The 13010-nt window shown below is 44.5% G+C and overlaps 1 protein-coding gene across 13 annotated transcripts in view; it reads left to right on the top strand.

Moving 5' to 3' along the window:
* Window positions 1-12445, top strand: part of C2CD3 (C2 domain containing 3 centriole elongation regulator) — a 97532-nt gene extending 85087 nt beyond the window's left edge. For 11 of the 13 annotated variants that reach the window (XM_073334400.1, XM_073334427.1, XM_073334329.1 and 8 more), the window contains one exon: window positions 11483-12445. In XM_073334400.1, the coding sequence (XP_073190501.1) occupies window positions 11483-11626 (144 nt within the window). In that variant the 3' untranslated portion in view covers window positions 11627-12445. The remainder of the gene's footprint in view (window positions 1-11482) is intronic. The other 2 variants (XM_073334420.1, XM_073334437.1) reach the window with 2 other exon arrangements.
* Window positions 12446-13010: the final 565 nt, after the last annotated feature.

A 13010-nucleotide genomic window follows, 5' to 3' on the forward strand; every position in this document is an offset into this window, starting at 1 on the left:
GGATTTTTCTGTAGGCTTACAATCACTATCAGAGATCATAGGTATCCGGTTACAGCACAGCAAAATTTTACAAGCCAATTTTTTTGTTTGTTTTATTTCTAACTCTCGGTTGTAAAGTTAGTTAAAAACAGAGAGGCAAACATGACAGAAACCAAGACACAACACAAATTGGAGTTAACCAGACTGGAGGCAGCGAAAGAGGCAGAAAAAGCCCTAGAAGCTGCTCACAGGAGAGCTATGGAGGCAAAGGACAAAGAAATAGAGGCAGCGAAAGAGGCAGAAAAAAATCAAGAGGCTGCCCACCTGAGAGCTATGGAGGTAGAAAAGAACCAAGAGGCTGCTCACAGGAGAGCTATGGAGGCAAGGGAAAAAGAACTGGAGGAAAAGGAAAAAGAGAGGAAGCATGCACTGGAGATGGAGAAGGCAAAGGCTCAGCAGAATAGCAATCCTTCTCCAGGTACCGCTTCACATCCCAGGCAATGATACCGAGGCCTTCTTAGAAAACTTCGAAAGGGCCTGCCTTGGGTACAGCATCTCTACAGTCCAAGAATGGTAGAGCTGAGGCCGCAGCTCAGTGGACCCTTAGCTGAGGTGGCGGCTGAAATGCCTAAGGAACACATGAACAAGTATGAACCGTTTAAAACCAAGGAGAGAGTCAAAATGGGGCTAGCACCCGAGCATTCCCTTCGGCGGTTCAGAGCCCTAAGGTGGAAATCAGACGTGTCATTTACCCGACATGCCTACCACACTGTGAGACATTGGGATGCCTGGATATCAGGAGTGAGTGTTAAATCTCCAGAAGATTTGCCCTTTCTAATGCAAATGGAGCAGTTCTTGGAGGGTGTTCCTGAGGAAATAGAAAGATACATCCTAGATGGGAAGCCCAAAACTGTAATCGAGGCGGGGGAGATTGGAGCCAAATGGGTGGAGGTGGCAGAAAAGAAAAAAACTGGTCGCAGTTAGAGCGGATACCAGAAGGGACAACCTCAGACCACACCCTACTACCAGGGGCAGCCCAAGGCCCCAAGGAACCCTCCAGACGCCTTATTGTTCCACCACATCGTTCTCCAGCAACCCACCTCGCCCCAGTGACCCGTCAGCTGGACGATGTTTTAAATGTAACGAGACGGGGCATGTGAAGGCCAACTGCCCCAAGAACCCCAACAGATTACAGTTCATTGTACCAGAATCACACCAGAGGTCCTCGGGCCCAGATACCTCCCAGATACCCTCGGAGCGAAGGGAAACTGTGAGTGTGGGCAGGAAGATGATCACTGCTTGGAGGGACACCGGAGCACAAGTGTTGGCTATCCATGCTTCCTTAGTGGACCCCAATTTAATCAACCCAGAGATCCAAGTGACTATTCAACCCTTCAAGTCAAACTCTTTCAATTTGCCTACAGCCAAGTTGCCTGTCCAGTACAAGGGCTGGTCAGGAACGTGGACTTTTGCAGTCCATGATGATTATCCCATCCCCATGCTGTTGGGGGAAGACTTGGCCAATCAGGTGAAGCTAGCAAAGAGGGTGGGAATGATCACCCGCAGCCAGGCTAAACAAGCCGTGAGGCCTAGCTCTGTTCCGGAAACTTCTACCAGGACCCGGTCAGAGGTGATGGACCCGGACCCCAGGCCAATGTCTGCAACAGCAGTAGTGGATTCAGTCCCAGAGACCTAGACAGAGCCAGTCCCAGAACCGGAGGAACAACTAGCACCAGACCATTGCCAGCACTGAATCCAGTACTTGCAACCCCAACACCAGAGAGCCCCACCGAACCTGAACCGGCAGCAGCCGATAACCCTACACAAGAGGCTCAGCTGGAGCCTGAACCCCAACATAGTGCCCCAGCGGAGAGCGGTTCACAGTCAACGGAAACAGTCCCATCCCCTACATCGCTTCCAGAAGGACCAAGCATAGGTCCACAATCCAGTGAGGAACTGATGTCTCCAGCATCAAGGAAACCATTTGAAACCGAACAGGAAGCAGATGAAAGCCTCCAGAGAGCTTGGACGGCGGCACAGAGCAACCCACCATCTCTCAGCTCTTCTAATTGATCCAGGTTTGTTGTCAAAAGAGGACTTTTATACAAGGAAACTCTTTCTGGTGGACACCAGAAAGACTGGCATCCTCAGAGACAGTTGGTAGTTCCAACTAAGTACCAGGTCCAGCTCTTGAGCTTAGCCCATGATCATCCTAGTCGCCATGCTGGGGTGAACAGGACCAAAGACCATTTGGGGAGGTCATTCCACTGGAGGGAATGGGCAAGGATGTTTCTACCTATGTCCGGTCTTGTGAGGTATGCCAAAAAGTGGGAAAACCCCAAGACCAGGTCAAAGTCCCTCTTCAGCCGCTCCCCATCATTGAAGTTCCACCAGTATTAACTGAGTTTTGCAGGGAGCTCAGCTGATTCCTCGTACTTGGGCACAGTGAGGTGAGGTCTTTGTGCAGGGAGGAGAAATGTTCCATTAAGTGGGGATGCAAGGACTTCTTGAACAGGCAGATTTTCACAGCCCCCTGCTGCCAGATCCCAGGTTACATGAAGGGAACATAGGATTTTTTGCCTTCTTCTACAACCTGGGGCACGAGTCACTTGCTGGGAACATCTGCATAGATCTCATTTAATCCATTCCCTGCCACTGCAGGGTCTTCGGATATTGGTGTCCCTTGGTTCCTCCTGTTCTCTGCCTATGGCACACAATAGTTTGGTCTCTTGAGGGCTGCAATACTTGGGTATAATTCTGGTTGTCAGTTTTGGTGCAGAGATGCTGGGTGGTGTTTAGTGGCCTGTGATATGCAGGAGGTCAGACTAGATGATCTGGTAGTCCCTTCTGACATTAAACTTTATGACTCTGAGTTTCTGTACTGGATCAGAAATTCACAATTCAGCTAGTCCAGTATCTTGTCTCCAATGATGGCCAACACCAGATACTTCAGAAGAAGACCCAGGGTCGGTCCTGGGGCCGGTTTTGTTCAGTATCTTCATAAATGATCTGGAGGATGGTGTGGATTGCACTCTCAGCAAATTTGCGGATGATACTAAACTGGGAGGAGTGGTAGATACGCTGGAGGGGAGGGATAGGATACAGAAGGACCTAGACAAATTGGAGGATTGGGCCAAAAGAAATCTGATGAGGTTCAATAAGGATAAGTGCAGGGTCCTGCACTTAGGATGGAAGAACCCAATGCACCGCTACAGACTAGGGACCGAATGGCTAGGCAGCAGTTCTGCGGAAAAGGACCTAGGGGTGACAGTGGACGAGAAGCTGGATATGAGTCAGCAGTGTGCCCTTGTTGCCAAGAAGACCAATGGCATTTTGGGATGTATAAGTAGGGGCATAGCGAGCAGATCGAGGGACGTGATCGTTCCCCTCTATTCGACATTGGTGAGGCCTCATCTGGAGTACTGTGTCCAGTTTTGGGCCCCCCACTTCAAGAAGGATGTGGATAAATTGGAGAGAGTCCAGCGAAGGGCAACAAAAATGATTAGGGGTCTGGAACACATGACTTATGAGGAGAGGCTGAGGGAACTGGGATTGTTTAGCCTGCAGAAGAGAAGAATGAGGGGGGATTTGATTGCTGCTTTCAACTACCTGAAAGGGGGTTCCAAAGAGGATGGCTCTAGACTATTCTCAATGGTAGCAGATGACAGAACGAGGAGTAATGGTCTCAAGTTGCAGTGGGGGAGGTTTAGATTGGATATTAGGAAAAACTTTTTCACTAGAGGGTGGTGAAACACTGGAATGCATTACCTAGGGAGGTGGTAGAATCTCCTTCCTTAGAGGTTTTTAAGGTCAGGCTTGACAAAGCCCTGGCTAGGATGATCTAACTGGGAATTGGTCCTGCTTCGAGCAGGGGGTTGGACTAGATGACCTTCTGGGGTCCCTTCCAACCCTGATATTCTATTATTCTAAGAGTCCAGAAACCCTACAGCAGGCAAACGTAGGATAACATGTTCCCCATGAAGGTCTCTTCCTGTTCCCTAATATTTAGATTGGCTTAAGTACTGAAGCATGAGGTTTGACATCCCTTCCAAAATTTTTGTTAGCACTATTATAGCTCTGGATATTCTTGTTATTGATATAAATGTCCAGGCCTCCTTTGAATCTTGCTACATTCTTGGCCTCAACATCTAGTGGCAACGAGTTCCACAGTCTAATCACACATCATTTGAAACATCAGTTTTGAATTTGCCATCTTTCAGTTTCATTGAGTGCAGTTTTTTTTCTTTTTGCTGAGAGAACAAAAGCTCCCAATCTACCTTCTCTATACTATTCATTATTCTGTAAACTCTGATCATATCCCCTCTTAATCTGGTTGCATTATTACCACCCTTTTTGCAGCTTTGGAGTTAATAAAAGGAATACATTGGGAGGAGCAGGCATGCTGGCTGAGGAGTTGCAGCATTTTAAGGGAGGGGAGATACCAAAGTAGAAAGGTAAATGCAATAGAAATAGAAGTTCTGTACATACCAGATCCACAGACAGCTCATGTTGAATTCATTATAAGAAGTGGAATGACAGAATATTAAATGGGACTGTTACCATTCTGACACTTCTTAAAAAAAATATAAATTAGAGACGATATAGGAACAAATGGGGTAAGATTTGAGAAGTTTTAAAGAGAAATATTCTCATGAAGCCTCTACTCAAATCTTACTTATTTGTTACCTATATCTCCAACCACACAACATATTCAGAAATGTGGAATCATAGCCTTGGCTTGAAAATTCACTTGAAAAACCCATTGCCATTATTATAGTGTAAATCCACTTCTTCAATATTCTTACATTTAGTTCCTTTCATTCTTAAGGTTCCATAAGCACTTCAAAATGTAAAGTGATGTACAAACAATATATAAAAGATGATGGAACCCACCCCTGAAATGCAGGCACCTCTAGGTTAGAAACAGGCCAATTGTCAAACAGCCCACAGTAACATTACAATTTAGAACAGGAAGTGAACAATACTGCATCCACTTGAAGCTACAGAAGAAATTTAGGGAAGCACAGCATAGTTATCCAAGGTGGAATTTGGCCAGAACAGTAGGGTTAATACCCCAGATTGCCATGGGTTCTTTAATAATAGCTGAAGGACCTGTATGAACTGATCAAACTAATTTATATAGGAGTCGGGTAGGGTGACATCCTGACAAGCTATTTTTGAGAAAGATACTTAACACTTTTCAAATATGTAACTTTTGTGGTAAGACATTAATCTGGAGTCAGAGCAACAGCACCACTTATGCTTTCCGTTTTACGTTTTCAGGATAACTTGCTTACTAATCGTGTGCATAGGTCAAAAGAGTTAGCTCAGAGCCAGTTTGAACTGGTTACTGTTTCTCCAGCCAGTGTTAATGTTTCAGCTGTTTCTCAGACACTTGGCAGGGGGAGGAGAGCGAGGCAAATAAGCTGCTGATTTGGTCTTTGAGCAACCTTGAGAGGGACATAGAGCAGACAGGAAGCTGTATATGGATGGTATTAGCAGAAATAATCTATCACCCCTTTGAATATTTGTTCTTCAGTATGTTTAAAGAGGACATCATTTGAAGGTTTTGCAGAGCTGTAGCATTATTACCTGACACTGGTCCCCTTCAGAGTAAATGTTCTGATCTGGTGCAACACAGTTGGGAAGCTGCAGTGTTATAACAAAGGCCCTGTATAAAGCACAATTTTCTTTCAGAAAATTAATGACAGTGTAAATGGCAAAGTATTGAATTTCATTGAGTTTGCATAGAATTAATTTTACAAGTAACAGTCAAAACAGAATGAAAATTCATTCTGTCCTTGAAATTGAGTAGGTATTTTCTATTAAAGACTTTGTAGACATTTTCCTTTTTTTTTTTTTTTAAAGTGTTTAAAAGATCACAGTTTGGGGGCATTTTGACAATTTCCATGTCCTCCATGACATAGTGATTGGCACAAGGGTCTAGTATAACTTGGTAAATGTCTAATCTTTAAGTGCAATCATGTTATAATTGAGTCTTGACACTTATCTTCGATAACACAAGAACTAAGGGGTCACCCAATGAAATTAATTGGCAGCAGGTTTAAAAGAAACATAAGGAAGTACTTCTTCAGAGAATGCACCATCAGCCTTTGGAACTTGTTGCTAGGGGATATTGTGAAAGCCAAAAGTCTAACTGTGTCAAAAAAGAAGTAGATAAATTCCTGGAGGATAGGTCCATCAATGACTATTAGCCAAGATGGTCAGGGACACAACCCCATGTTCCGGGTGTTTCTAAAGCTTCTGCTTTCAGAAGCTGGAACTGGATGACAGAGGATGCATCACTCGATATTGCCCTGTTCTGTTAATTCCCACCGAATCATCTGGCATGAGCCACTCTTGGAAGACAGGATACTGGGCTAGATGGAGCATTGGTCTGACCCAGCATAGCCATTCTTATGTTCACTGGTTGCAGTAAAATAATTCAGTTTGCGTTCACATAACAGCTTTTTTTTTTTTTTTTTTAACCATACAACTAAAGAATGCATGAATGTGAAGCAACAATTACTTTATTGCCTCTGCAATCGGTGATTGAAGCAGGGAGGGGAGCATGCTTAGCTTACAGGAAAATAGAATGAACTGGGCTGGGGGGAGGGGGGGGTCCATCAAGGAGAAACAAACAGAACTTTCACATCATAGCCTGGCCATTCCTGAAACTGGTTTTCAAAGCTTCTCTGATGTGCACCGCGCCCTCCTGTACTCTTCTAACAGCCCTGGTGTCTGGCGGCGCGTAATCAGCAGCCAGGCTATTTGCCTCAACCTGCCACCCCGCCATAAACGTCTCCCCCTTACTCTCACAGATATTATGGAGCGCACAGCAAGCAGGAATAATAATTTAGCTGAGTTTACCAAGTCAGTAAACTGCGCCAGCGCGCCTTTAAACGTCCAAATGCACATTCTACCACCATTCTGCACTTGCTCAGCCTAGTTGAACAGCTCCTGACTACTGTCCAGGGTGCCTGAGTATGGCTTCATGAGCCATGGCATTAAGGGGTAGGCTGGGTCCCCAAGGATAACTATAGGCATTTCAACATCCCCCAACGGTTATTTTCTGGTCTGGAAAGTAAGTCCCTTGCTGCAGCTGTTGAAACAGACCAGAGTTCCTGAAGATGCGAGCATCATGTACCTTTCCCAGCCACCCCATGTGGATGTTGGTGAAACGTCCCTTGTGATCCACCAGTGCTTGCAGCACCATTGAAAGGTACCCCTTTCGGTTTATGTACTCGGCGGCTTGGTGCTCCGGTGCCAAGATAGGGATATGGGTTCCGTCTATGGCCCCACCACAGTTAGGGAATCCCATTGCAGCAAAACCATCCACCATGATCTGCACATTTTCCAGAGTCACTACCCTTGATATCAGCAGCTCCGTGATAGCATTGCCTACTTGCATCACAGCAGCCCCCACAGTAGATTTGCCCACTCCAAATTGATTCCCGACTGACCGGTAGCTGTCTGACGTTGCAAGCTTCCACAGGGCTATTGCCACTCGCCTCTCAACTGTGAGGGCTGCTCTTATCTTGGTATTCTTGCGCTTCAGGGCAGGGGAAAGCAAGTCACAAAGTTCCATGAAAGTGCCCTTACGCATGCGAAAGTTTCACAGCCAGTAGGAATTGTCCCAGACCCGCAACACTATGCGGTCCCACCACTCTGTGCTTGTTTCCCGGGCCCAGAATCGGCGTTCCACGCCATGAACCTGCCCAACTGACACCATGATGAGCACATTGAAGGGGCCTGTACTTCGTGAGAAGTCTGTGTCCATGTCCTCATCACTCTCGTCACCACGCTGCAGTCGCTGCCTCCTCGCCTGGTTTCGCTTTTCTTGCAGGTTATGGTTCTGCATATCCTGCTGGATAACGCACATGGTCTTTATAATGCTCATAATTGCCACGGTGATCTGAGCGGGCTCCATGTTCCCAGTGCTATGGCGTCTGCGCTGGAAAAAGACGCAAAATGATTGTCTGCCGTTGCTCTGACAGAGGGTGTGGCAACTGACAGCATGGCTTACAGGGTTGGCTTACAGGGAATTAAAATCGACGAAGGGGGTGGCTTTGCATCAAGGAGAAACAGAATGGCCCCCTCAAGGATAGAACTCAAAATTCGGGTTTAGCAGGCTGTTGAATTCACAGAGGGAAGGAGGAGAAAATGAACACAAAACAAATCTGGTCTATTTCTTGTTTTGGTCCACTTCATGTATCTTTATACATCTTGCTGGCAGCAGATGGTGCAGTACGACTGCTGGCCATCGTCATCTCCTGGGTGCTCATTAGAAGACAGTGCAGTAGGACTGCTGGCAGGACTGAATCGCCATGAGACGAAACTTAAAAGGGAAATGACCTGGCTGAGTCACTCCCATGTTTGCCCAGCCGCCCCTGACCGACCTCACCGAGGTCGGCTAAAAGAGCACCCTGGAGTACGGCGACGATGGCTACCAGTCATACTGCACTGTCCGCTGCCAAAAGGCAATGAGCTGCTGCTGTGTAGCAATGCAGTACCGCGTCTGCCAGCACCCAGGAGACATACGGTGAGTTGAGTGGGCTCCATGCTTGCTGTGGTATGGTGTCTGCACGGGTAACCCAGGAAAAAAGGTGCGAAACGATTGTCTGCCCTTGCTTTCATGGAGGGAGGGAGGGAAGGAAGGAAGGGAGTGCCTGACGATATGTACCCAGAACCACCTGCGACAATGTTTTTGTCCCATCAGGCATTGGGATTTCTACCCAGAATTTAAATGGGCGGTGGGAACTGTGGGATAGCTACGCACAGTGCAACGCTCTGGAAGTCGGCAGTTGCCTCGGTACTGTGGACCACTCCGCCAACTAAATGCACTTAGAGCATTTGCGTGGAGACACACACAATCTACTGTATAAAAACGCTTTCTACAAAACCGACTTCTGTAAATTCGACTTAATTTCGTAGCGTAGACATAGCCTAAGTCTGCAAAACCTTCCTCAAGAGAAAGAGCCCAGCTATGTGGGTGAAAGGTCACAGGCTGGTCTGTGCTTAGAGTATGATAAGTCTATCTTCAACCAGAGTTAAGAGAAGTGCAGTTTATGCCAAGCTATGTGCTCCTAAAGCACTCAGTTTTACTTCCAATTCTTAATGTTCAATAGTGGACAAACTCTGATCTCTTAATATCTCTGTGGTTGCCAGAATTGGTCTAGTTCTGAACTTATTGGAGAGAGAAAGTTTCCCTAAGTCCCTCTGCTAGTGTTCAGCTTTTCGGTGTGTATAATGGGGCTGAGTGAAGGAGGAAGGCCCCAGAGGGGTCAATGTTAATCGTGTGTTTTAATGTACGCTGCTTTTTAAAATAATTTAAATGAATATGCATTTTATGTCTAAAGGGTTTCTTCAAACTTTGAGGGTCTCTGTTACTAGACTAATTTTTGTGTGGAGAGGTCTGACTACAGGAAAGGAAGTATAGCAGGTGTGTCTAGGGATTATAATGCTAGTTTTTACAGTCTGGACCATCTGTCCTCACTCCACTGACTTCAGTAGCAGAGGGTTTGCATAGAGAGAGACCTGAACCCACAGATGTGCCATCCACAAACTTCTGAGAGTTAAAATCCATATCTGAATTTTGTAGCTCAGACTCTTATCTAGTTCTAGGCCCAAGCTTTGAGCTCCCGAAATATTTTGTTGGGGGAAATACTGCAGACCCTAAATCATTTTGGGCAGGAAGAAATAGGCTCTTCCATTGTGAAGTAATTTTCAAAAACTGGGTTAAGAAACAAATATGCCTTTGGCGGAGGGTCCTCCCTAACCCCACAGCAGTTAATTGCCAGATAGAGTTACCCTATGCTGACCTAAATGAACAGTTGCTGGTGCACAGAGATAAGCGGACATTTGGCAAGTGGAGATGCTGTATAAGCTGAAGATGTTTACAAAAAAACTATCCATTTGAGTTTTAACTATTTAAAATATGGGGGACCATTGCTTCCCAAGTGAGAAAAGAATAAGATGGGTAAGGAGTTTTATTAGAGTGTTTCAGAGAAACAGCCGTGTTAGTCTATATTCGCAAAAAGAAAAGGAGGACTTGTGGCACCTTAGAGACTAACCAATTTATTTGAGCATGAGCTTTCGTGAGCTACAGCTCACTTCATCGGATGCATACTATGGAAACTGCAGAAGACATTATATTTCATGGTCTCTGTGTATATAATGTCTTCTGCAGTTTCCACAGTGCTCACGAAAGCTTATGCTCAAATAAATTGGATAGTCTCTAAGGTGCCACAAGTCCTCCTTTTCTTTTATTAGAATAATGGAGAGGACCAAGTGTAGCGCTTGGAGACCAACTATTGTAAGTGTGACATTCAGAGAGCAAATACTTTGAGAAGGGTTCAAGATCTGGAGAGGACACTTGTTCTTAGGATCCATGAGTGGACAGCTTGAATGCAGCTCACAGGTGGCATTAGTTCCAAAGGAGACATAGATGCTGGAACTAGGGGTGCTTCCGCAACCCTTGGCTTGAAGTGGTTTCCATTATATACAGAATTTATAGTTTGGTTCAGTGGCTCTCAGCACCCCCACTATACGAATTGTTCCAGCAACCCTGAAAGGAGAACAAGTGGATTTTTGAGAATCCTAGAAATTAGAGATGGGAAAGACCTAATAAACCCCCATATAGTGGATCCTCCACCCACTTACAGGGTTGCTGTCCACCATAAAATCCTTGGTGTTTTGTTTTCTGACCAGTCGTCCACCACTACCTGGATGTGATACTAACACACTAGAGCTAAGCCATCGTCCTAAAGAATCTAATAACTCAAGCCACTGAAGGGGGCCACTGACAGCTCACATTTGGCCCCCTATTGAGAAATCATAGAAATGTTTCCATTTCTTTTTAATCCCAAAGTCTATAGCATTTTTAAAACAAATACATTCGCTTATCCACTCCTCAGATATGGTTTCCAACCCAGATAGTGCAGCACTGTGTTAATATGTGAGAACCGTAAAGTGACATTGACTAAACTGTGCAACATCGAGAAATGCAGAAAGTAAGCAAGCAACAGCAATAGATAAAATATGACTATAATTTTAAAAAATTTTCAGATTTTGTAATCTAAGATGTTAGTAACAAAAGTTAGGAAATGTCTTTAAAATATATTTTTAACCTGGCAGTGTCCCTTTAAAGTTAATCGTTTTTGTGGGGGAGGGGAAAAGGGAGGTGTTAAAAGCTTTTTTAGAAGCTACAGGAAGATGGATAACTTGGGGCTCCTGTCCGCCATACTGAGCCATTATGCTTGTTGGTGTATGGAATGTGAGGAAAATCATTTAAAGGAGAATGAGAGATCAATGGAAAATACAGCACTTCCAGTAGGTTATATCCTCCATGGAAGCAAGAAGAGCAGGAAAGGTAATCTCTTTGGATTCCCAAGTATCAGCCATGCACTTCCCAGACGCATTGCTGTGCTTCCTCATGATCAGTAAAGCATTTCAGTGTAAGTTCTAAGTGGTGTCTAATATTATGTCACTGTCTTTTCCTTAGACAGGAGATGGTGCCGCAGCCGGGGGAATTCCCTATCGAAGACAGAACCGTCACAAACCAAACCTGACATCAACCGATCTGCCAGAAGAAGAAACAAAAAGAATCGCCAGGATATTTTCTGCACAATTGTCCAAAAAAGAATAGCAGAAGTAACCAGAGTAGCTGTGTAGAGAGGAACTGCTTTAGTGCTCATGCTCTACATTTTGGGGAAACTATGACACTTTCAATAGGAGGGGGAGAGGAAATTACTTTAACTCTCCTGACTTCAAAAGAAAAATGTCATTCTACCCGCCCCCACCATGTCAGCACAGAACCACTCTCCTAAAAGAGAAGTAGATTCTACTCTCATTGATTTAATGTGTGTAATTGCCCCTCATTTAAATGGGAGTTAACTACCCATGTCAAACAGGGAATCTTAGATGCAGAATATCCTCTATTCGCCTGGGTCTGTTGGAAGCTGAGGGTGCTGTGCATCTTGCAAGATCAGATCACTGGAGTAAGGCACTGATAGACTTTAGTAACCTGAACAGTGTCATCTCATCTGTGGGGAAATTCGTCTAATTACCCTTTTTTGCCTGCTAGGTAATGGAACATCCAGTTGTTTGGGGACACTACTTTTTTCTTGACACACGGAGGGAAAGTTAGAAGCTGTTTCAGTTTTAAGAAAAATGAAATATCCATTTTTTTTTTTTCCCTGAGAGAAACTGCATTAGAATCCTTTGCAACAAGACACACAATTGCAGTCTCCATGCAAATGTGCACAGACAACCCAGACTTGGGAAGCTACAGTCACTGTTTTGTATGCTAATGACCTTTTTAAAAAACATGTTGATTTGTAAGACAAATCTGTTGCCTTGAATACTGAAGTAAGGCTTATTTTTACACGGGTTGGGTAGATTGTAAGTAAAATGTACAGATACTGTAAAATAAATTATCTATGCAAGACTGTTTTGCTAGTAAGTATGGAATTTTGTGGACAAATTATTTTTCTTATTTTTATTAATTTATGTAGTCATTTCTAATTTTAAAAAAATCACAAGTTTCAAGTGTCTCTGGATAACTGACCTAAACACAAACCATGCTAACTTATTTTGAATGATAAAGTTTGTTTCAATAAAATAAAACTTGTATTTTTATGCCTTCCTGCTGTTTAAGATGTTGTTTTAGAAATGTTATTGTTCACATGTTAAAAAGTTAGAGCCTGATCCTCCCAGTGGAGTCAGTGATAAAATGCCCATTGACTTCAGTGGTGCAGGATTGTGCCTTTAAGCCCAGAACCTTAAAGACTCCTAAGTCCCATGGGCATTGAAATCAATGGAAGTTAGGTGCCTGAATACCTTTGAGGGTATGGGCCTTAGTAACTTTGCTGGGAGAGGATTTTGTAAAAGTCATCTGTCGGTGGGAGCCTTTCCCTGAAAATGTTTAGCCCCAGGGAACTGGTTAGCTTGGAAACAAGCAATGACGACTCCTTTGAAATCTAATTTAGGTCCATAGTATTCAAAAACTACTATATGATGAAGTTTGGGTG

This window comes from Lepidochelys kempii, chromosome 1, assembly GCF_965140265.1.
Source record: "Lepidochelys kempii isolate rLepKem1 chromosome 1, rLepKem1.hap2, whole genome shotgun sequence".
NCBI lineage: Eukaryota > Metazoa > Chordata > Testudines > Cheloniidae > Lepidochelys > Lepidochelys kempii.